The sequence below is a fragment of the Haliotis cracherodii genome, unplaced genomic scaffold (assembly GCF_022045235.1).
Source record: "Haliotis cracherodii isolate W230 unplaced genomic scaffold, xgHalCrac1.p SCAF_44, whole genome shotgun sequence".
Lineage (NCBI taxonomy): Eukaryota > Metazoa > Mollusca > Gastropoda > Lepetellida > Haliotidae > Haliotis > Haliotis cracherodii.
Window position 1 is genome coordinate 43,483 of NW_027266302.1, and position 23,754 is coordinate 67,236.

General features: G+C 43.9%; 5 protein-coding genes and 8 non-coding genes across 13 annotated transcripts; 8 read left to right on the top strand and 5 right to left on the bottom strand.

The window, feature by feature from the left end:
- Positions 1-504: 504 nt before the first annotated feature.
- Positions 505-1,017, bottom strand: LOC139441770 (histone 24-like; the record flags this gene model as incomplete). The annotated part of the gene is made up of 1 exon (XM_071222553.1): positions 505-1,017. A coding segment is annotated over exon 1 (513 nt), but the record flags the coding sequence as incomplete, so codon positions are not given.
- Positions 1,018-2,123: 1,106 nt separating this feature from the next.
- Positions 2,124-2,242, top strand: LOC139441799 (5S ribosomal RNA). The gene has a single exon (XR_011651658.1). It is a non-coding gene; the product is annotated as a 5S ribosomal RNA (ribosomal RNA).
- A 1,274-nt stretch (positions 2,243-3,516) lies between these two features.
- LOC139441772 (histone 24-like) lies at positions 3,517-4,029 on the bottom strand (the record flags this gene model as incomplete). The annotated part of the gene is made up of 1 exon (XM_071222554.1): positions 3,517-4,029. A coding segment is annotated over exon 1 (513 nt), but the record flags the coding sequence as incomplete, so codon positions are not given.
- A 1,106-nt stretch (positions 4,030-5,135) lies between these two features.
- On the top strand, positions 5,136-5,254 carry LOC139441796 (5S ribosomal RNA). Its single transcript, XR_011651655.1, has one exon. It is a non-coding gene; the product is annotated as a 5S ribosomal RNA (ribosomal RNA).
- Positions 5,255-6,528: 1,274 nt separating this feature from the next.
- Positions 6,529-7,041, bottom strand: LOC139441769 (histone 24-like; the record flags this gene model as incomplete). The annotated part of the gene is made up of 1 exon (XM_071222552.1): positions 6,529-7,041. A coding segment is annotated over exon 1 (513 nt), but the record flags the coding sequence as incomplete, so codon positions are not given.
- A 1,106-nt stretch (positions 7,042-8,147) lies between these two features.
- Positions 8,148-8,266, top strand: LOC139441788 (5S ribosomal RNA). Its single transcript, XR_011651648.1, has one exon. It is a non-coding gene; the product is annotated as a 5S ribosomal RNA (ribosomal RNA).
- A 1,274-nt stretch (positions 8,267-9,540) lies between these two features.
- Positions 9,541-10,053, bottom strand: LOC139441768 (histone 24-like; the record flags this gene model as incomplete). Its single annotated transcript, XM_071222551.1, has 1 exon — positions 9,541-10,053. A coding segment is annotated over exon 1 (513 nt), but the record flags the coding sequence as incomplete, so codon positions are not given.
- A 1,106-nt stretch (positions 10,054-11,159) lies between these two features.
- Positions 11,160-11,278, top strand: LOC139441801 (5S ribosomal RNA). The gene has a single exon (XR_011651660.1). It is a non-coding gene; the product is annotated as a 5S ribosomal RNA (ribosomal RNA).
- A 2,793-nt stretch (positions 11,279-14,071) lies between these two features.
- On the bottom strand, positions 14,072-22,104 carry LOC139441755 (histone 24-like). Its single transcript, XM_071222533.1, has 5 exons — positions 21,709-22,104; positions 18,639-18,710; positions 18,549-18,596; positions 15,575-15,592; positions 14,072-14,083 (listed from the first exon to the last, which is right to left on the bottom strand). Exons 1-5 carry the CDS (start codon positions 22,102-22,104, stop codon positions 14,072-14,074), a joined length of 546 nt encoding a protein of 181 aa, XP_071078634.1.
- Positions 14,172-14,290, top strand: LOC139441802 (5S ribosomal RNA). The gene has a single exon (XR_011651661.1). It is a non-coding gene; the product is annotated as a 5S ribosomal RNA (ribosomal RNA).
- On the top strand, positions 17,185-17,303 carry LOC139441803 (5S ribosomal RNA). Its single transcript, XR_011651662.1, has one exon. It is a non-coding gene; the product is annotated as a 5S ribosomal RNA (ribosomal RNA).
- LOC139441808 (5S ribosomal RNA) lies at positions 20,198-20,316 on the top strand. The gene has a single exon (XR_011651666.1). It is a non-coding gene; the product is annotated as a 5S ribosomal RNA (ribosomal RNA).
- Positions 22,105-23,210: 1,106 nt separating the features above from the next.
- LOC139441805 (5S ribosomal RNA) lies at positions 23,211-23,329 on the top strand. The gene has a single exon (XR_011651663.1). It is a non-coding gene; the product is annotated as a 5S ribosomal RNA (ribosomal RNA).
- Positions 23,330-23,754: the final 425 nt, after the last annotated feature.

Genomic DNA, 23,754 nt, shown 5'->3' on the forward strand with positions numbered 1-23,754 from the left:
CGCGGATGTCTGGCCCTTATCGCCGTTTTACACCTTTGAACACAACGTGCATGTGCAGCTACACACATAGGAAGTCTGCACTCAAGGATATTATATCTATCAACGACACTAATCGCCTCACTTTCCAACAGACACCCATTTTGGGGGTTAATAAACAAGCATAACAACAGTCATTAGTGTGAAGACACACTACCCCCCACCCCAACCCCAACACACACACACAATAAAATCCCTGACGTACCTTTATCATCATCACATATGCGTGTTATGTGCGTTGCTGCTACGTTATCTCTGTTACCACAAGAACCTGCACTTTATTTCTGCTATACTGCTAATATAAATATTTATTGTTTTGTTATCAGTGTTTTCAAGTTTTCTTTTGGGGTATTTGGATGGCCCTGAAAAGGGCCTTTGGACCACAGAAATGTGGAGCGAAGGCGTGACAATGAGAGCTTAAGCCTTCTTTGGCTTGACTGCCTTCTTCTTGGGGGTCTTGACCTTCTTGGGTTTGGCTGCTGCCTTCTTGGGTGTCTTCGCCTTCTTGGGCTTGGCTGCAGCCTTCACCTTCTTTGGTGACTTAGCGGCCTTCTTAGTGGCTGTTTTGGGTTTCTTGGCAGCAGCTGGCTTCTTGACTTTCTTGGGGGATTTGGCAGCCTTCTTTGGTTTGGCAGCTGCCTTAGCCTTCTTGGGTTTTTCGGCTTTCTTTGCCTCGCCAAGACGGAATGATCCAGCGGCTCCAGTTCCCTTTGATTGCTTCAGTGCGCCGTTCTTGACTCCATTTTTCAAAGCAGTCTTGATGCGAGCATTGATGGCCACCTGGTTGTCACCAACCTTGTAGTTGGCCAAGATGTATTTCAGAACAGCCTGTCGGGAAGAACCACCCCTCTCCTTCAGGGATGAAATAGCTTTCTTGATCATCTCCAAATAGGTAGGATGTGCGGCAGCCTTCTTAGGCTTGGCAGCAGCCTTCTTCTTGGGAGTCTTGACAGCAGCGGGGGCAGCAGCAGCATCAGCCATAGTGGTAAGTTTGAGTGGTAAAAATTCACGTCAGCTACGAGAGAAGCACAGAGAGCGAATGACACTTCCCCACAGACGGCCCGGCTGATACTCCGGAGGCGCGGACGTCGGAGGAGACACCTTGCTTGTTGTGGCTGATAGCTGCACGCTTACAAGCGCGTGTGCTTTTTCGTGTATTTGTATCCGAATAATCACTTCTTAATCAAGGAAAGTTTCAATTTCAACAACACAGTTAGGTAGTAAAAACATTTGGCTACATTTCGGTTACAATAGCAACACTCACGGGTGAAGTTCAAAGCCACACGTGATGTTTCCAATGAAGCGACCCAGTCTAAATTGTAGACATCGCTACTTTCAAAAGCACATTTTTAGCCTTGAGACTCAAGTTTTTGCATTTTAAACCTTGCCTGTCAATTCTCAATATATCTAACTATGAAAGTAAAACACAACACTCATCAGTATTGTCTATGATAAGCTAGAACAAGCGTTCAAACAACGACAATGAAGCACGTTTTTCTGACGACTTCGCCATTTTGCAACAGAAAACATTTGACAGTATATTTCTGGAAACATAATTTTGGTCACTTCAATAAAGTTGAAACTAACTTTGTCATAACAAGTAAGTAACGGGGATTTTACTTTCAGGAAAACAGTCTACTAAGACGAGGATCTCGGGACACAAGCACTTAGGGCGCGAAGCCCCGAACAGTAACATATTTACATAGGTGTTTAGATCACTCGATCGGTCGTCACAGATTAAGTCTTTTTGCCTGTCTTAATAGCACGATATTAGTAGGGGTCTTCGTCGTTTGGATGTTAATATTACCAGAACAATATAGGCTACCATGCATCAACGAAAAGTGAATGTTTCAGACGAGAGGCCGGATCGAGTGAGCGAGTGTGCCGGGCCTCGTGTTAAACAGTGATCACATGTTTTTACAACGGCTAGATTTTGTAGATTTTAATCCCTGTAAATATACATCATAAATCAACAAACACAACATGTCTACTGAACCCGCTGAAAACGCGAGCATGCTGTTTTCATGGCAATGTCTTTTTACCAATGTGCGGTGTCTATATGTAGCTAAAGTTTGCCGATAAGCATTGTCTACGGCCATACCACGTTGAAAACACCGGTTCTCGTCCGATCACCGAAGTTAAGCAACGTCGGGACCGGAGAGTACTTGGATGGGTGACCGCCTGGGAACACCGGGTGCAGTAGACTTTTTTGCTATGCTATTCCCACTTTTTTCTTTTTCGACCATAAGGTGCACTTGCCTCATTCACATCTGATGTAATCATACACTTTTATTTCCTTGTAAATGGACCCACTCATGCATGTCTGCTCAAAGACATAGCTGCCAGCCATGTATTCTTACATACCTTTACAGAAAGGACTTTTCCACTATACATGTGATCATATTCAGTTGTCAGTTCACCCAACTCGTCAACTATTCTGAAGGCATGTACGTCCTTTTCGCCACTTAAAGGTGTTTGCGTGCACCGATAATTGACTATTTTACTTACTTTCTTACTTTCAAAGCATGAATATATAATATATACATGTAAAATCATAATGTTGTTCGTGTTAAGTCTCGGCTCACATCTCTTTGCCTACACAGATAAGAAAAGGAGAAAGAGTTAGATCGTACAGAGCGCCTGTCAATAGGAGTTCACTGGCTTGCTGCTGGAAAATGTATTTTGAAAGCTGTGAGCAAGCTGATCACTGTTGACACGCTTTAAAAATATGGAAAAAAACGATGCGACTGTGTGATAAACCAGCTATTTTATGTTCCCCGTTCTAGCTGATCGCTTGCAAACGTACTTTAGACTTATTAGAAAGGATTTCCATACATTTCTCTCGCCATACAACAGGTAGATGTGACATGTTGCAGGTAGGGGGCTAGGCGAAACGCACACGACCAAGGGCGCACAACTCTTGGCGCTCTATATGAAAAGTCGTGCATAGGCGAGGCGTGTGTCGGTAAAACACCCCGCGGATGTCTGGCCCTTATCGCCGTTTTACACCTTTGAACACAACGTGCATGTGCAGCTACACACATAGGAAGTCTGCACTCAAGGATATTATATCTATCAACGACACTAATCGCCTCACTTTCCAACAGACACCCATTTTGGGGGTTAATAAACAAGCATAACAACAGTCATTAGTGTGAAGACACACTACCCCCCACCCCCACCCCAACACACACACACAATAAAATCCCTGACGTACCTTTATCATCATCACATATGCGTGTTATGTGCGTTGCTGCTACGTTATCTCTGTTACCACAAGAACCTGCACTTTATTTCTGCTATACTGCTAATATAAATATTTATTGTTTTGTTATCAGTGTTTTCAAGTTTTCTTTTGGGGTATTTGGATGGCCCTGAAAAGGGCCTTTGGACCACAGAAATGTGGAGCGAAGGCGTGACAATGAGAGCTTAAGCCTTCTTTGGCTTGACTGCCTTCTTCTTGGGGGTCTTGACCTTCTTGGGTTTGGCTGCTGCCTTCTTGGGTGTCTTCGCCTTCTTGGGCTTGGCTGCAGCCTTCACCTTCTTTGGTGACTTAGCGGCCTTCTTAGTGGCTGTTTTGGGTTTCTTGGCAGCAGCTGGCTTCTTGACTTTCTTGGGGGATTTGGCAGCCTTCTTTGGTTTGGCAGCTGCCTTAGCCTTCTTGGGTTTTTCGGCTTTCTTTGCCTCGCCAAGACGGAATGATCCAGCGGCTCCAGTTCCCTTTGATTGCTTCAGTGCGCCGTTCTTGACTCCATTTTTCAAAGCAGTCTTGATGCGAGCATTGATGGCCACCTGGTTGTCACCAACCTTGTAGTTGGCCAAGATGTATTTCAGAACAGCCTGTCGGGAAGAACCACCCCTCTCCTTCAGGGATGAAATAGCTTTCTTGATCATCTCCAAATAGGTAGGATGTGCGGCAGCCTTCTTAGGCTTGGCAGCAGCCTTCTTCTTGGGAGTCTTGACAGCAGCGGGGGCAGCAGCAGCATCAGCCATAGTGGTAAGTTTGAGTGGTAAAAATTCACGTCAGCTACGAGAGAAGCACAGAGAGCGAATGACACTTCCCCACAGACGGCCCGGCTGATACTCCGGAGGCGCGGACGTCGGAGGAGACACCTTGCTTGTTGTGGCTGATAGCTGCACGCTTACAAGCGCGTGTGCTTTTTCGTGTATTTGTATCCGAATAATCACTTCTTAATCAAGGAAAGTTTCAATTTCAACAACACAGTTAGGTAGTAAAAACATTTGGCTACATTTCGGTTACAATAGCAACACTCACGGGTGAAGTTCAAAGCCACACGTGATGTTTCCAATGAAGCGACCCAGTCTAAATTGTAGACATCGCTACTTTCAAAAGCACATTTTTAGCCTTGAGACTCAAGTTTTTGCATTTTAAACCTTGCCTGTCAATTCTCAATATATCTAACTATGAAAGTAAAACACAACACTCATCAGTATTGTCTATGATAAGCTAGAACAAGCGTTCAAACAACGACAATGAAGCACGTTTTTCTGACGACTTCGCCATTTTGCAACAGAAAACATTTGACAGTATATTTCTGGAAACATAATTTTGGTCACTTCAATAAAGTTGAAACTAACTTTGTCATAACAAGTAAGTAACGGGGATTTTACTTTCAGGAAAACAGTCTACTAAGACGAGGATCTCGGGACACAAGCACTTAGGGCGCGAAGCCCCGAACAGTAACATATATACGTAGGTGTTTAGATCACTCGATCGGTCGTCACAGATTAAGTCTTTTTGCCTGTCTTAATAGCACGATATTAGTAGGGGTCTTCGTCGTTTGGATGTTAATATTACCAGAACAATATAGGCTACCATGCATCAACGAAAAGTGAATGTTTCAGACGAGAGGCCGGATCGAGTGAGCGAGTGTGCCGGGCCTCGTGTTAAACAGTGATCACATGTTTTTACAACGGCTAGATTTTGTAGATTTTAATCCCTGTAAATATACATCATAAATCAACAAACACAACATGTCTACTGAACCCGCTGAAAACGCGAGCATGCTGTTTTCATGGCAATGTCTTTTTACCAATGTGCGGTGTGTATATGTAGCTAAAGTTTGCCGATAAGCATTGTCTACGGCCATACCACGTTGAAAACACCGGTTCTCGTCCGATCACCGAAGTTAAGCAACGTCGGGCCCGGAGAGTACTTGGATGGGTGACCGCCTGGGAACACCGGGTGCAGTAGACATTTTTGCTATGCGATTCCCACTTTTTTCTTTTTCGACCATAAGGTGCACTTGCCTCATTCACATCTGATGTAATCATACACTTTTATTTCCTTGTAAATGGACCCACTCATGCATGTCTGCTCAAAGACATAGCTGCCAGCCATGTATTCTTACATACCTTTACAGAAAGGACTTTTCCACTATACATGTGATCATATTCAGTTGTCAGTTCACCCAACTCGTCAACTATTCTGAAGGCATGTACGTCCTTTTCGCCACTTAAAGGTGTTTGCGTGCACCGATAATTGACTATTTTACTTACTTTCTTACTTTCAAAGCATGAATATATAATATATACATGTAAAATCATAATGTTGTTCGTGTTAAGTCTCGGCTCACATCTCTTTGCCTACACAGATAAGAAAAGGAGAAAGAGTTAGATCGTACAGAGCGCCTGTCAATAGGAGTTCACTGGCTTGCTGCTGGAAAATGTATTTTGAAAGCTGTGAGCAAGCTGATCACTGTTGACACGCTTTAAAAATATGGAAAAAAACGATGCGACTGTGTGATAAACCAGCTATTTTATGTTCCCCGTTCTAGCTGATCGCTTGCAAACGTACTTTAGACTTATTAGAAAGGATTTCCATACATTTCTCTCGCCATACAACAGGTAGATGTGACATGTTGCAGGTAGGGGGCTAGGCGAAACGCACACGACCAAGGGCGCACAACTCTTGGCGCTCTATATGAAAAGTCGTGCATAGGCGAGGCGTGTGTCGGTAAAACACCCCGCGGATGTCTGGCCCTTATCGCCGTTTTACACCTTTGAACACAACGTGCATGTGCAGCTACACACATAGGAAGTCTGCACTCAAGGATATTATATCTATCAACGACACTAATCGCCTCACTTTCCAACAGACACCCATTTTGGGGGTTAATAAACAAGCATAACAACAGTCATTAGTGTGAAGACACACTACCCCCCACCCCCACCCCAACACACACACACAATAAAATCCCTGACGTACCTTTATCATCATCACATATGCGTGTTATGTGCGTTGCTGCTACGTTATCTCTGTTACCACAAGAACCTGCACTTTATTTCTGCTATACTGCTAATATAAATATTTATTGTTTTGTTATCAGTGTTTTCAAGTTTTCTTTTGGGGTATTTGGATGGCCCTGAAAAGGGCCTTTGGACCACAGAAATGTAGAGCGAAGGCGTGACAATGAGAGCTTAAGCCTTCTTTGGCTTGACTGCCTTCTTCTTGGGGGTCTTGACCTTCTTGGGTTTGGCTGCTGCCTTCTTGGGTGTCTTCGCCTTCTTGGGCTTGGCTGCAGCCTTCACCTTCTTTGGTGACTTAGCGGCCTTCTTAGTGGCTGTTTTGGGTTTCTTGGCAGCAGCTGGCTTCTTGACTTTCTTGGGGGATTTGGCAGCCTTCTTTGGTTTGGCAGCTGCCTTAGCCTTCTTGGGTTTTTCGGCTTTCTTTGCCTCGCCAAGACGGAATGATCCAGCGGCTCCAGTTCCCTTTGATTGCTTCAGTGCGCCGTTCTTGACTCCATTTTTCAAAGCAGTCTTGATGCGAGCATTGATGGCCACCTGGTTGTCACCAACCTTGTAGTTGGCCAAGATGTATTTCAGAACAGCCTGTCGGGAAGAACCACCCCTCTCCTTCAGGGATGAAATAGCTTTCTTGATCATCTCCAAATAGGTAGGATGTGCGGCAGCCTTCTTAGGCTTGGCAGCAGCCTTCTTCTTGGGAGTCTTGACAGCAGCGGGGGCAGCAGCAGCATCAGCCATAGTGGTAAGTTTGAGTGGTAAAAATTCACGTCAGCTACGAGAGAAGCACAGAGAGCGAATGACACTTCCCCACAGACGGCCCGGCTGATACTCCGGAGGCGCGGACGTCGGAGGAGACACCTTGCTTGTTGTGGCTGATAGCTGCACGCTTACAAGCGCGTGTGCTTTTTCGTGTATTTGTATCCGAATAATCACTTCTTAATCAAGGAAAGTTTCAATTTCAACAACACAGTTAGGTAGTAAAAACATTTGGCTACATTTCGGTTACAATAGCAACACTCACGGGTGAAGTTCAAAGCCACACGTGATGTTTCCAATGAAGCGACCCAGTCTAAATTGTAGACATCGCTACTTTCAAAAGCACATTTTTAGCCTTGAGACTCAAGTTTTTGCATTTTAAACCTTGCCTGTCAATTCTCAATATATCTAACTATGAAAGTAAAACACAACACTCATCAGTATTGTCTATGATAAGCTAGAACAAGCGTTCAAACAACGACAATGAAGCACGTTTTTCTGACGACTTCGCCATTTTGCAACAGAAAACATTTGACAGTATATTTCTGGAAACATAATTTTGGTCACTTCAATAAAGTTGAAACTAACTTTGTCATAACAAGTAAGTAACGGGGATTTTACTTTCAGGAAAACAGTCTACTAAGACGAGGATCTCGGGACACAAGCACTTAGGGCGCGAAGCCCCGAACAGTAACATATTTACATAGGTGTTTAGATCACTCGATCGGTCGTCACAGATTAAGTCTTTTTGCCTGTCTTAATAGCACGATATTAGTAGGGGTCTTCGTCGTTTGGATGTTAATATTACCAGAACAATATAGGCTACCATGCATCAACGAAAAGTGAATGTTTCAGACGAGAGGCCGGATCGAGTGAGCGAGTGTGCCGGGCCTCGTGTTAAACAGTGATCACATGTTTTTACAACGGCTAGATTTTGTAGATTTTAATCCCTGTAAATATACATCATAAATCAACAAACACAACATGTCTACTGAACCCGCTGAAAACGCGAGCATGCTGTTTTCATGGCAATGTCTTTTTACCAATGTGCGGTGTCTATATGTAGCTAAAGATTGCCGATATGCATTGTCTACGGCCATACCACGTTGAAAACACCGGTTCTCGTCCGATCACCGAAGTTAAGCAACGTCGGGCCCGGAGAGTACTTGGATGGGTGACCGCCTGGGAACACCGGGTGCAGTAGACTTTTTTGCTATGCTATTCCCACTATTTTCTTTTTCGACCATAAGGTGCACTTGCCTCATTCACATCTGATGTAATCATACACTTTTATTTCCTTGTAAATGGACCCACTCATGCATGTCTGCTCAAAGACATAGCTGCCAGCCATGTATTCTTACATACCTTTACAGAAAGGACTTTTCCACTATACATGTGATCATATTCAGTTGTCAGTTCACCCAACTCGTCAACTATTCTGAAGGCATGTACGTCCTTTTCGCCACTTAAAGGTGTTTGCGTGCACCGATAATTGACTATTTTACTTACTTTCTTACTTTCAAAGCATGAATATATAATATATACATGTAAAATCATAATGTTGTTCGTGTTAAGTCTCGGCTCACATCTCTTTGCCTACACAGATAAGAAAAGGAGAAAGAGTTAGATCGTACAGAGCGCCTGTCAATAGGAGTTCACTGGCTTGCTGCTGGAAAATGTATTTTGAAAGCTGTGAGCAAGCTGATCACTGTTGACACGCTTTAAAAATATGGAAAAAAACGATGCGACTGTGTGATAAACCAGCTATTTTATGTTCCCCGTTCTAGCTGATCGCTTGCAAACGTACTTTAGACTTATTAGAAAGGATTTCCATACATTTCTCTCGCCATACAACAGGTAGATGTGACATGTTGCAGGTAGGGGGCTAGGCGAAACGCACACGACCAAGGGCGCACAACTCTTGGCGCTCTATATGAAAAGTCGTGCATAGGCGAGGCGTGTGTCGGTAAAACACCCCGCGGATGTCTGGCCCTTATCGCCGTTTTACACCTTTGAACACAACGTGCATGTGCAGCTACACACATAGGAAGTCTGCACTCAAGGATATTATATCTATCAACGACACTAATCGCCTCACTTTCCAACAGACACCCATTTTGGGGGTTAATAAACAAGCATAACAACAGTCATTAGTGTGAAGACACACTACCCCCCACCCCCACCCCAACACACACACACAATAAAATCCCTGACGTACCTTTATCATCATCACATATGCGTGTTATGTGCGTTGCTGCTACGTTATCTCTGTTACCACAAGAACCTGCACTTTATTTCTGCTATACTGCTAATATAAATATTTATTGTTTTGTTATCAGTGTTTTCAAGTTTTCTTTTGGGGTATTTGGATGGCCCTGAAAAGGGCCTTTGGACCACAGAAATGTAGAGCGAAGGCGTGACAATGAGAGCTTAAGCCTTCTTTGGCTTGACTGCCTTCTTCTTGGGGGTCTTGACCTTCTTGGGTTTGGCTGCTGCCTTCTTGGGTGTCTTCGCCTTCTTGGGCTTGGCTGCAGCCTTCACCTTCTTTGGTGACTTAGCGGCCTTCTTAGTGGCTGTTTTGGGTTTCTTGGCAGCAGCTGGCTTCTTGACTTTCTTGGGGGATTTGGCAGCCTTCTTTGGTTTGGCAGCTGCCTTAGCCTTCTTGGGTTTTTCGGCTTTCTTTGCCTCGCCAAGACGGAATGATCCAGCGGCTCCAGTTCCCTTTGATTGCTTCAGTGCGCCGTTCTTGACTCCATTTTTCAAAGCAGTCTTGATGCGAGCATTGATGGCCACCTGGTTGTCACCAACCTTGTAGTTGGCCAAGATGTATTTCAGAACAGCCTGTCGGGAAGAACCACCCCTCTCCTTCAGGGATGAAATAGCTTTCTTGATCATCTCCAAATAGGTAGGATGTGCGGCAGCCTTCTTAGGCTTGGCAGCAGCCTTCTTCTTGGGAGTCTTGACAGCAGCGGGGGCAGCAGCAGCATCAGCCATAGTGGTAAGTTTGAGTGGTAAAAATTCACGTCAGCTACGAGAGAAGCACAGAGAGCGAATGACACTTCCCCACAGACGGCCCGGCTGATACTCCGGAGGCGCGGACGTCGGAGGAGACACCTTGCTTGTTGTGGCTGATAGCTGCACGCTTACAAGCGCGTGTGCTTTTTCGTGTATTTGTATCCGAATAATCACTTCTTAATCAAGGAAAGTTTCAATTTCAACAACACAGTTAGGTAGTAAAAACATTTGGCTACATTTCGGTTACAATAGCAACACTCACGGGTGAAGTTCAAAGCCACACGTGATGTTTCCAATGAAGCGACCCAGTCTAAATTGTAGACATCGCTACTTTCAAAAGCACATTTTTAGCCTTGAGACTCAAGTTTTTGCATTTTAAACCTTGCCTGTCAATTCTCAATATATCTAACTATGAAAGTAAAACACAACACTCATCAGTATTGTCTATGATAAGCTAGAACAAGCGTTCAAACAACGACAATGAAGCACGTTTTTCTGACGACTTCGCCATTTTGCAACAGAAAACATTTGACAGTATATTTCTGGAAACATAATTTTGGTCACTTCAATAAAGTTGAAACTAACTTTGTCATAACAAGTAAGTAACGGGGATTTTACTTTCAGGAAAACAGTCTACTAAGACGAGGATCTCGGGACACAAGCACTTAGGGCGCGAAGCCCCGAACAGTAACATATTTACATAGGTGTTTAGATCACTCGATCGGTCGTCACAGATTAAGTCTTTTTGCCTGTCTTAATAGCACGATATTAGTAGGGGTCTTCGTCGTTTGGATGTTAATATTACCAGAACAATATAGGCTACCATGCATCAACGAAAAGTGAATGTTTGAGACGAGAGGCCGGATCGAGTGAGCGAGTGTGCCGGGCCTCGTGTTAAACAGTGATCACATGTTTTTACAACGGCTAGATTTTGTAGATTTTAATCCCTGTAAATATACATCATAAATCAACAAACACAACATGTCTACTGAACCCGCTGAAAACGCGAGCATGCTGTTTTCATGGCAATGTCTTTTTACCAATGTGCGGTGTCTATATGTAGCTAAAGATTGCCGATATGCATTGTCTACGGCCATACCACGTTGAAAACACCGGTTCTCGTCCGATCACCGAAGTTAAGCAACGTCGGGACCGGAGAGTACTTGGATGGGTGACCGCCTGGGAACACCGGGTGCAGTAGACTTTTTTGCTATGCTATTCCCACTATTTTCTTTTTCGACCATAAGGTGCACTTGCCTCATTCACATCTGATGTAATCATACACTTTTATTTCCTTGTAAATGGACCCACTCATGCATGTCTGCTCAAAGACATAGCTGCCAGCCATGTATTCTTACATACCTTTACAGAAAGGACTTTTCCACTATACATGTGATCATATTCAGTTGTCAGTTCACCCAACTCGTCAACTATTCTGAAGGCATGTACGTCCTTTTCGCCACTTAAAGGTGTTTGCGTGCACCGATAATTGACTATTTTACTTACTTTCTTACTTTCAAAGCATGAATATATAATATATACATGTAAAATCATAATGTTGTTCGTGTTAAGTCTCGGCTCACATCTCTTTGCCTACACAGATAAGAAAAGGAGAAAGAGTTAGATCGTACAGAGCGCCTGTCAATAGGAGTTCACTGGCTTGCTGCTGGAAAATGTATTTTGAAAGCTGTGAGCAAGCTGATCACTGTTGACACGCTTTAAAAATATGGAAAAAAACGATGCGACTGTGTGATAAACCAGCTATTTTATGTTCCCCGTTCTAGCTGATCGCTTGCAAACGTACTTTAGACTTATTAGAAAGGATTTCCATACATTTCTCTCGCCATACAACAGGTAGATGTGACATGTTGCAGGTAGGGGGCTAGGCGAAACGCACACGACCAAGGGCGCACAACTCTTGGCGCTCTATATGAAAAGTCGTGCATAGGCGAGGCGTGTGTCGGTAAAACACCCCGCGGATGTCTGGCCCTTATCGCCGTTTTACACCTTTGAACACAACGTGCATGTGCAGCTACACACATAGGAAGTCTGCACTCAAGGATATTATATCTATCAACGACACTAATCGCCTCACTTTCCAACAGACACCCATTTTGGGGGTTAATAAACAAGCATAACAACAGTCATTAGTGTGAAGACACACTACCCCCCACCCCCACCCCAACACACACACACAATAAAATCCCTGACGTACCTTTATCATCATCACATATGCGTGTTATGTGCGTTGCTGCTACGTTATCTCTGTTACCACAAGAACCTGCACTTTATTTCTGCTATACTGCTAATATAAATATTTATTGTTTTGTTATCAGTGTTTTCAAGTTTTCTTTTGGGGTATTTGGATGGCCCTGAAAAGGGCCTTTGGACCACAGAAATGTGGAGCGAAGGCGTGACAATGAGAGCTTAAGCCTTCTTTGGCTTGACTGCCTTCTTCTTGGGGGTCTTGACCTTCTTGGGTTTGGCTGCTGCCTTCTTGGGTGTCTTCGCCTTCTTGGGCTTGGCTGCAGCCTTCACCTTCTTTGGTGACTTAGCGGCCTTCTTAGTGGCTGTTTTGGGTTTCTTGGCAGCAGCTGGCTTCTTGACTTTCTTGGGGGATTTGGCAGCCTTCTTTGGTTTGGCAGCTGCCTTAGCCTTCTTGGGTTTTTCGGCTTTCTTTGCCTCGCCAAGACGGAATGATCCAGCGGCTCCAGTTCCCTTTGATTGCTTCAGTGCGCCGTTCTTGACTCCATTTTTCAAAGCAGTCTTGATGCGAGCATTGATGGCCACCTGGTTGTCACCAACCTTGTAGTTGGCCAAGATGTATTTCAGAACAGCCTGTCGGGAAGAACCACCCCTCTCCTTCAGGGATGAAATAGCTTTCTTGATCATCTCCAAATAGGTAGGATGTGCGGCAGCCTTCTTAGGCTTGGCAGCAGCCTTCTTCTTGGGAGTCTTGACAGCAGCGGGGGCAGCAGCAGCATCAGCCATAGTGGTAAGTTTGAGTGGTAAAAATTCACGTCAGCTACGAGAGAAGCACAGAGAGCGAATGACACTTCCCCACAGACGGCCCGGCTGATACTCCGGAGGCGCGGACGTCGGAGGAGACACCTTGCTTGTTGTGGCTGATAGCTGCACGCTTACAAGCGCGTGTGCTTTTTCGTGTATTTGTATCCGAATAATCACTTCTTAATCAAGGAAAGTTTCAATTTCAACAACACAGTTAGGTAGTAAAAACATTTGGCTACATTTCGGTTACAATAGCAACACTCACGGGTGAAGTTCAAAGCCACACGTGATGTTTCCAATGAAGCGACCCAGTCTAAATTGTAGACATCGCTACTTTCAAAAGCACATTTTTAGCCTTGAGACTCAAGTTTTTGCATTTTAAACCTTGCCTGTCAATTCTCAATATATCTAACTATGAAAGTAAAACACAACACTCATCAGTATTGTCTATGATAAGCTAGAACAAGCGTTCAAACAACGACAATGAAGCACGTTTTTCTGACGACTTCGCCATTTTGCAACAGAAAACATTTGACAGTATATTTCTGGAAACATAATTTTGGTCACTTCAATAAAGTTGAAACTAACTTTGTCATAACAAGTAAGTAACGGGGATTTTACTTTCAGGAAAACAGTCTACTAAGACGAGGATCTCGGGACACAAGCACTTAGGGCGCGAAGCCCCGAACAGTAACATATTTACATAGGTGTTTAGATCACTCGATCGGTCGTCACAGATTAAGTCTTTTTGCCTGTCTTAATAGCACGATATTAGTAGGGGTCTTCGTCGTTTGGATGTTAATATTACCAGAACAATATAGGCTACCATGCATCAACGAAAAGTGAATGTTTCAGACGAGAGGCCGGATCGAGTGAGCGAGTGTGCCGGGCCTCGTGTTAAACAGTGATCACATGTTTTTACAACGGCTAGATTTTGTAGATTTTAATCCCTGTAAATATACATCATAAATCAACAAACACAACATGTCTACTGAACCCGCTGAAAACGCGAGCATGCTGTTTTCATGGCAATGTCTTTTTACCAATGTGCGGTGTCTATATGTAGCTAAAGATTGCCGATATGCATTGTCTACGGCCATACCACGTTGAAAACACCGGTTCTCGTCCGATCACCGAAGTTAAGCAACGTCGGGACCGGAGAGTACTTGGATGGGTGACCGCCTGGGAACACCGGGTGCAGTAGACTTTTTTGCTATGCTATTCCCACTTTTTTCTTTTTCGACCATAAGGTGCACTTGCCTCATTCACATCTGATGTAATCATACACTTTTATTTCCTTGTAAATGGACCCACTCATGCATGTCTGCTCAAAGACATAGCTGCCAGCCATGTATTCTTACATACCTTTACAGAAAGGACTTTTCCACTATACATGTGATCATATTCAGTTGTCAGTTCACCCAACTCGTCAACTATTCTGAAGGCATGTACGTCCTTTTCGCCACTTAAAGGTGTTTGCGTGCACCGATAATTGACTATTTTACTTACTTTCTTACTTTCAAAGCATGAATATATAATATATACATGTAAAATCATAATGTTGTTCGTGTTAAGTCTCGGCTCACATCTCTTTGCCTACACAGATAAGAAAAGGAGAAAGAGTTAGATCGTACAGAGCGCCTGTCAATAGGAGTTCACTGGCTTGCTGCTGGAAAATGTATTTTGAAAGCTGTGAGCAAGCTGATCACTGTTGACACGCTTTAAAAATATGGAAAAAAACGATGCGACTGTGTGATAAACCAGCTATTTTATGTTCCCCGTTCTAGCTGATCGCTTGCAAACGTACTTTAGACTTATTAGAAAGGATTTCCATACATTTCTCTCGCCATACAACAGGTAGATTTGACATGTTGCAGGTAGGGGGCTAGGCGAAACGCACACGACCCAGGGCGCACAACTCTTGGCGCTCTATATGAAAAGTCGTGCATAGGCGAGGCGTGTGTCGGTAAAACACCCCGTGGATGTCTGGCCCTTATCGCCGTTTTTACACCTTTGAACACAACGTGCATGTGCAGCTACATACATAGGAAGTCTGCACTCAAGGATATTATATCTATCAACGACACTAATCGCCTCACTTTCCAACAGACACCCATTTTGGGGGTTAATAAACAAGCATAACAACAGTCATTAGTGTGAAGACACACTACCCCCCACCCCAACCCCAACACACACACACAATAAAATCCCTGACGTACCTTTATCATCATCACATATGCGTGTTATGTGCGTTGCTGCTACGTTATCTCTGTTACCACAAGAACCTGCACTTTATTTCTGCTATACTGCTAATATAAATATTTATTGTTTTGTTATCAGTGTTTTCAAGTTTTCTTTTGGGGTATTTGGATGGCCCTGAAAAGGGCCTTTGGACCACAGAAATGTGGAGCGAAGGCGTGACAATGAGAGCTTAAGCCTTCTTTGGCTTGGCTGCCTTCTTCTTGGGGGTCTTGACCTTCTTGGGTTTGGCTGCTGCCTTCTTGGGTGTCTTCGCCTTCTTGGGCTTGGCTGCAGCCTTCACCTTCTTTGGTGACTTAGCGGCCTTCTTAGTGGCTGTTTTGGGTTTCTTGGCAGCAGCTGGCTTCTTGACTTTCTTGGGGGATTTGGCAGCCTTCTTTGGTTTGGCAGCTGCCTTAGCCTTCTTGGGTTTTTCGGCTTTCTTTGCCTCGCCAAGACGGAATGATCCAGCGGCTCCAGTTCCCTTTGATTGCTTCAGTGCGCCGTTCTTGACTCCATTTTTCAAAGCAGTCTTGATGCGAGCATTGATGGCCACCTGGTTGTCACCAACCTTGTAGTTGGCCAAGATGTATTTCAGAACAGCCTGTCGGGAAGAACCACCCCTCTCCTTCAGGGATGAAATAGCTTTCTTGATCATCTCCAAATAGGTAGGATGTGCGGCAGCCTTCTTAGGCTTGGCAGCAGCCTTCTTCTTGGGAGTCTTGACAGCAGCGGGGGCAGCAGCAGCATCAGCCATAGTGGTAAGTTTGAGTGGTAAAAATTCACGTCAGCTACGAGAGAAGCACAGAGAGCGAATGACACTTCCCCACAGACGGCCCGGCTGATACTCCGGAGGCGCGGACGTCGGAGGAGACACCTTGCTTGTTGTGGCTGATAGCTGCACGCTTACAAGCGCGTGTGCTTTTTCGTGTATTTGTATCCGAATAATCACTTCTTAATCAAGGAAAGTTTCAATTTCAACAACACAGTTAGGTAGTAAAAACATTTGGCTACATTTCGGTTACAATAGCAACACTCACGGGTGAAGTTCAAAGCCACACGTGATGTTTCCAATGAAGCGACCCAGTCTAAATTGTAGACATCGCTACTTTCAAAAGCACATTTTTAGCCTTGAGACTCAAGTTTTTGCATTTTAAACCTTGCCTGTCAATTCTCAATATATCTAACTATGAAAGTAAAACACAACACTCATCAGTATTGTCTATGATAAGCTAGAACAAGCGTTCAAACAACGACAATGAAGCACGTTTTTCTGACGACTTCGCCATTTTGCAACAGAAAACATTTGACAGTATATTTCTGGAAACATAATTTTGGTCACTTCAATAAAGTTGAAACTAACTTTGTCATAACAAGTAAGTAACGGGGATTTTACTTTCAGGAAAACAGTCTACTAAGACGAGGATCTCGGGACACAAGCACTTAGGGCGCGAAGCCCCGAACAGTAACATATTTACATAGGTGTTTAGATCACTCGATCGGTCGTCACAGATTAAGTCTTTTTGCCTGTCTTAATAGCACGATATTAGTAGGGGTCTTCGTCGTTTGGATGTTAATATTACCAGAACAATATAGGCTACCATGCATCAACGAAAAGTGAATGTTTCAGACGAGAGGCCGGATCGAGTGAGCGAGTGTGCCGGGCCTCGTGTTAAACAGTGATCACATGTTTTTACAACGGCTAGATTTTGTAGATTTTAATCCCTGTAAATATACATCATAAATCAACAAACACAACATGTCTACTGAACCCGCTGAAAACGCGAGCATGCTGTTTTCATGGCAATGTCTTTTTACCAATGTGCGGTGTCTATATGTAGCTAAAGATTGCCGATATGCATTGTCTACGGCCATACCACGTTGAAAACACCGGTTCTCGTCCGATCACCGAAGTTAAGCAACGTCGGGACCGGAGAGTACTTGGATGGGTGACCGCCTGGGAACACCGGGTGCAGTAGACTTTTTTGCTATGCTATTCCCACTTTTTTCTTTTTCGACCATAAGGTGCACTTGCCTCATTCACATCTGATGTAATCATACACTTTTATTTCCTTGTAAATGGACCCACTCATGCATGTCTGCTCAAAGACATAGCTGCCAGCCATGTATTCTTACATACCTTTACAGAAAGGACTTTTCCACTATACATGTGATCATATTCAGTTGTCAGTTCACCCAACTCGTCAACTATTCTGAAGGCATGTACGTCCTTTTCGCCACTTAAAGGTGTTTGCGTGCACCGATAATTGACTATTTTACTTACTTTCTTACTTTCAAAGCATGAATATATAATATATACATGTAAAATCATAATGTTGTTCGTGTTAAGTCTCGGCTCACATCTCTTTGCCTACACAGATAAGAAAAGGAGAAAGAGTTAGATCGTACAGAGCGCCTGTCAATAGGAGTTCACTGGCTTGCTGCTGGAAAATGTATTTTGAAAGCTGTGAGCAAGCTGATCACTGTTGACACGCTTTAAAAATATGGAAAAAAACGATGCGACTGTGTGATAAACCAGCTATTTTATGTTCCCCGTTCTAGCTGATCGCTTGCAAACGTACTTTAGACTTATTAGAAAGGATTTCCATACATTTCTCTCGCCATACAACAGGTAGATTTGACATGTTGCAGGTAGGGGGCTAGGCGAAACGCACACGACCCAGGGCGCACAACTCTTGGCGCTCTATATGAAAAGTCGTGCATAGGCGAGGCGTGTGTCGGTAAAACACCCCGTGGATGTCTGGCCCTTATCGCCGTTTTTACACCTTTGAACACAACGTGCATGTGCAGCTACATACATAGGAAGTCTGCACTCAAGGATATTATATCTATCAACGACACTAATCGCCTCACTTTCCAACAGACACCCATTTTGGGGGTTAATAAACAAGCATAACAACAGTCATTAGTGTGAAGACACACTACCCCCCACCCCAACCCCAACACACACACACAATAAAATCCCTGACGTACCTTTATCATCATCACATATGCGTGTTATGTGCGTTGCTGCTACGTTATCTCTGTTACCACAAGAACCTGCACTTTATTTCTGCTATACTGCTAATATAAATATTTATTGTTTTGTTATCAGTGTTTTCAAGTTTTCTTTTGGGGTATTTGGATGGCCCTGAAAAGGGCCTTTGGACCACAGAAATGTGGAGCGAAGGCGTGACAATGAGAGCTTAAGCCTTCTTTGGCTTGACTGCCTTCTTCTTGGGGGTCTTGACCTTCTTGGGTTTGGCTGCTGCCTTCTTGGGTGTCTTCGCCTTCTTGGGCTTGGCTGCAGCCTTCACCTTCTTTGGTGACTTAGCGGCCTTCTTAGTGGCTGTTTTGGGTTTCTTGGCAGCAGCTGGCTTCTTGACTTTCTTGGGGGATTTGGCAGCCTTCTTTGGTTTGGCAGCTGCCTTAGCCTTCTTGGGTTTTTCGGCTTTCTTTGCCTCGCCAAGACGGAATGATCCAGCGGCTCCAGTTCCCTTTGATTGCTTCAGTGCGCCGTTCTTGACTCCATTTTTCAAAGCAGTCTTGATGCGAGCATTGATGGCCACCTGGTTGTCACCAACCTTGTAGTTGGCCAAGATGTATTTCAGAACAGCCTGTCGGGAAGAACCACCCCTCTCCTTCAGGGATGAAATAGCTTTCTTGATCATCTCCAAATAGGTAGGATGTGCGGCAGCCTTCTTAGGCTTGGCAGCAGCCTTCTTCTTGGGAGTCTTGACAGCAGCGGGGGCAGCAGCAGCATCAGCCATAGTGGTAAGTTTGAGTGGTAAAAATTCACGTCAGCTACGAGAGAAGCACAGAGAGCGAATGACACTTCCCCACAGACGGCCCGGCTGATACTCCGGAGGCGCGGACGTCGGAGGAGACACCTTGCTTGTTGTGGCTGATAGCTGCACGCTTACAAGCGCGTGTGCTTTTTCGTGTATTTGTATCCGAATAATCACTTCTTAATCAAGGAAAGTTTCAATTTCAACAACACAGTTAGGTAGTAAAAACATTTGGCTACATTTCGGTTACAATAGCAACACTCACGGGTGAAGTTCAAAGCCACACGTGATGTTTCCAATGAAGCGACCCAGTCTAAATTGTAGACATCGCTACTTTCAAAAGCACATTTTTAGCCTTGAGACTCAAGTTTTTGCATTTTAAACCTTGCCTGTCAATTCTCAATATATCTAACTATGAAAGTAAAACACAACACTCATCAGTATTGTCTATGATAAGCTAGAACAAGCGTTCAAACAACGACAATGAAGCACGTTTTTCTGACGACTTCGCCATTTTGCAACAGAAAACATTTGACAGTATATTTCTGGAAACATAATTTTGGTCACTTCAATAAAGTTGAAACTAACTTTGTCATAACAAGTAAGTAACGGGGATTTTACTTTCAGGAAAACAGTCTACTAAGACGAGGATCTCGGGACACAAGCACTTAGGGCGCGAAGCCCCGAACAGTAACATATTTACATAGGTGTTTAGATCACTCGATCGGTCGTCACAGATTAAGTCTTTTTGCCTGTCTTAATAGCACGATATTAGTAGGGGTCTTCGTCGTTTGGATGTTAATATTACCAGAACAATATAGGCTACCATGCATCAACGAAAAGTGAATGTTTGAGACGAGAGGCCGGATCGAGTGAGCGAGTGTGCCGGGCCTCGTGTTAAACAGTGATCACATGTTTTTACAACGGCTAGATTTTGTAGATTTTAATCCCTGTAAATATACATCATAAATCAACAAACACAACATGTCTACTGAACCCGCTGAAAACGCGAGCATGCTGTTTTCATGGCAATGTCTTTTTACCAATGTGCGGTGTCTATATGTAGCTAAAGATTGCCGATATGCATTGTCTACGGCCATACCACGTTGAAAACACCGGTTCTCGTCCGATCACCGAAGTAAAGCAACGTCGGGACCGGAGAGTACTTGGATGGGTGACCGCCTGGGAACACCGGGTGCAGTAGACTTTTTTGCTATGCTATTCCCACTTTTTTCTTTTTCGACCATAAGGTGCACTTGCCTCATTCACATCTGATGTAATCATACACTTTTATTTCCTTGTAAATGGACCCACTCATGCATGTCTGCTCAAAGACATAGCTGCCAGCCATGTATTCTTACATACCTTTACAGAAAGGACTTTTCCACTATACATGTGATCATATTCAGTTGTCAGTTCACCCAACTCGTCAACTATTCTGAAGGCATGTACGTCCTTTTCGCCACTTAAAGGTGTTTGCGTGCACCGATAATTGACTATTTTACTTACTTTCTTACTTTCAAAGCATGAATATATAATATATACATGTAAAATCATAATGTTGTTCGTGTTAAGTCTCGGCTCACATCTCTTTGCCTACACAGATAAGAAAAGGAGAAAGAGTTAGATCGTACAGAGCGCCTGTCAATAGGAGTTCACTGGCTTGCTGCTGGAAAATGTATTTTGAAAGCTGTGAGCAAGCTGATCACTGTTGACACGCTTTAAAAATATGGAAAAAAACGATGCGACTGTGTGATAAACCAGCTATTTTATGTTCCCCGTTCTAGCTGATCGCTTGCAAACGTACTTTAGACTTATTAGAAAGGATTTCCATACATTTCTCTCGCCATACAACAGGTAGATTTGACATGTTGCAGGTAGGGGGCTAGGCGAAACGCACACGACCAAGGGCGCACAACTCTTGGCGCTCTATATGAAAAGTCGTGCATAGGCGAGGCGTGTGTCGGTAAAACACCCCGTGGATGTCTGGCCCTTATCGCCGTTTTTACACCTTTGAACACAACGTGCATGTGCAGCTACATACATAGGAAGTCTGCACTCAAGGATATTATATCTATCAACGACACTAATCGCCTCACTTTCCAACAGACACCCATTTTGGGGGTTAATAAACAAGCATAACAACAGTCATTAGTGTGAAGACACACTACCCCCCACCCCAACCCCAACACACACACACAATAAAATCCCTGACGTACCTTTATCATCATCACATATGCGTGTTATGTGCGTTGCTGCTACGTTATCTCTGTTACCACAAGAACCTGCACTTTATTTCTGCTATACTGCTAATATAAATATTTATTGTTTTGTTATCAGTGTTTTCAAGTTTTCTTTTGGGGTATTTGGATGGCCCTGAAAAGGGCCTTTGGACCACAGAAATGTGGAGCGAAGGCGTGACAATGAGAGCTTAAGCCTTCTTTGGCTTGACTGCCTTCTTCTTGGGGGTCTTGACCTTCTTGGGTTTGGCTGCTGCCTTCTTGGGTGTCTTCGCCTTCTTGGGCTTGGCTGCAGCCTTCACCTTCTTTGGTGACTTAGCGGCCTTCTTAGTGGCTGTTTTGGGTTTCTTGGCAGCAGCTGGCTTCTTGACTTTCTTGGGGGATTTGGCAGCCTTCTTTGGTTTGGCAGCTGCCTTAGCCTTCTTGGGTTTTTCGGCTTTCTTTGCCTCGCCAAGACGGAATGATCCAGCGGCTCCAGTTCCCTTTGATTGCTTCAGTGCGCCGTTCTTGACTCCATTTTTCAAAGCAGTCTTGATGCGAGCATTGATGGCCACCTGGTTGTCACCAACCTTGTAGTTGGCCAAGATGTATTTCAGAACAGCCTGTCGGGAAGAACCACCCCTCTCCTTCAGGGATGAAATAGCTTTCTTGATCATCTCCAAATAGGTAGGATGTGCGGCAGCCTTCTTAGGCTTGGCAGCAGCCTTCTTCTTGGGAGTCTTGACAGCAGCGGGGGCAGCAGCAGCATCAGCCATAGTGGTAAGTTTGAGTGGTAAAAATTCACGTCAGCTACGAGAGAAGCACAGAGAGCGAATGACACTTCCCCACAGACGGCCCGGCTGATACTCCGGAGGCGCGGACGTCGGAGGAGACACCTTGCTTGTTGTGGCTGATAGCTGCACGCTTACAAGCGCGTGTGCTTTTTCGTGTATTTGTATCCGAATAATCACTTCTTAATCAAGGAAAGTTTCAATTTCAACAACACAGTTAGGTAGTAAAAACATTTGGCTACATTTCGGTTACAATAGCAACACTCACGGGTGAAGTTCAAAGCCACACGTGATGTTTCCAATGAAGCGACCCAGTCTAAATTGTAGACATCGCTACTTTCAAAAGCACATTTTTAGCCTTGAGACTCAAGTTTTTGCATTTTAAACCTTGCCTGTCAATTCTCAATATATCTAACTATGAAAGTAAAACACAACACTCATCAGTATTGTCTATGATAAGCTAGAACAAGCGTTCAAACAACGACAATGAAGCACGTTTTTCTGACGACTTCGCCATTTTGCAACAGAAAACATTTGACAGTATATTTCTGGAAACATAATTTTGGTCACTTCAATAAAGTTGAAACTAACTTTGTCATAACAAGTAAGTAACGGGGATTTTACTTTCAGGAAAACAGTCTACTAAGACGAGGATCTCGGGACACAAGCACTTAGGGCGCGAAGCCCCGAACAGTAACATATTTACATAGGTGTTTAGATCACTCGATCGGTCGTCACAGATTAAGTCTTTTTGCCTGTCTTAATAGCACGATATTAGTAGGGGTCTTCGTCGTTTGGATGTTAATATTACCAGAACAATATAGGCTACCATGCATCAACGAAAAGTGAATGTTTGAGACGAGAGGCCGGATCGAGTGAGCGAGTGTGCCGGGCCTCGTGTTAAACAGTGATCACATGTTTTTACAACGGCTAGATTTTGTAGATTTTAATCCCTGTAAATATACATCATAAATCAACAAACACAACATGTCTACTGAACCCGCTGAAAACGCGAGCATGCTGTTTTCATGGCAATGTCTTTTTACCAATGTGCGGTGTCTATATGTAGCTAAAGATTGCCGATATGCATTGTCTACGGCCATACCACGTTGAAAACACCGGTTCTCGTCCGATCACCGAAGTTAAGCAACGTCGGGACCGGAGAGTACTTGGATGGGTGACCGCCTGGGAACACCGGGTGCAGTAGACTTTTTTGCTATGCTATTCCCACTTTTTTCTTTTTCGACCATAAGGTGCACTTGCCTCATTCACATCTGATGTAATCATACACTTTTATTTCCTTGTAAATGGACCCACTCATGCATGTCTGCTCAAAGACATAGCTGCCAGCCATGTATTCTTACATACCTTTACAGAAAGGACTTTTCCACTATACATGTGATCATATTCAGTTGTCAGTTCACCCAACTCGTCAACTATTCTGAAGGCATGTACGTCCTTTTCGCCACTTAAAGGTGTTTGCGTGCACCGATAATTGACTATTTTACTTACTTTCTTACTTTCAAAGCATGAATATATAATATATACATGTAAAATCATAATGTTGTTCGTGTTAAGTCTCGGCTCACATCTCTTTGCCTACACAGATAAGAAAAGGAGAAAGAGTTAGATCGT

What these genes read in the sequence shown, in the direction of transcription:
- LOC139441755 (XM_071222533.1), bottom strand. Translation starts at nt 22,104, where the DNA reads ATGGCTGATGCTGCTGCTGCCCCCGCTGCTGTCAAGACTCCCAAGAAG. An exon ending in CCAAGAAAGTCAAGAAGCCA is followed by an intron (nt 18,711 to 21,708) that starts GCTGCTGCCAAG and finishes AAATCCCCCAAG; the next exon opens with AAAGTCAAGAAGCCAGCTGC. An exon ending in CCGCTAAGTCACCAAAGAAG is followed by an intron (nt 18,597 to 18,638) that starts GTGAAGGCTGCA and finishes AAGACACCCAAG; the next exon opens with AAGGCAGCAGCCAAACCCAA.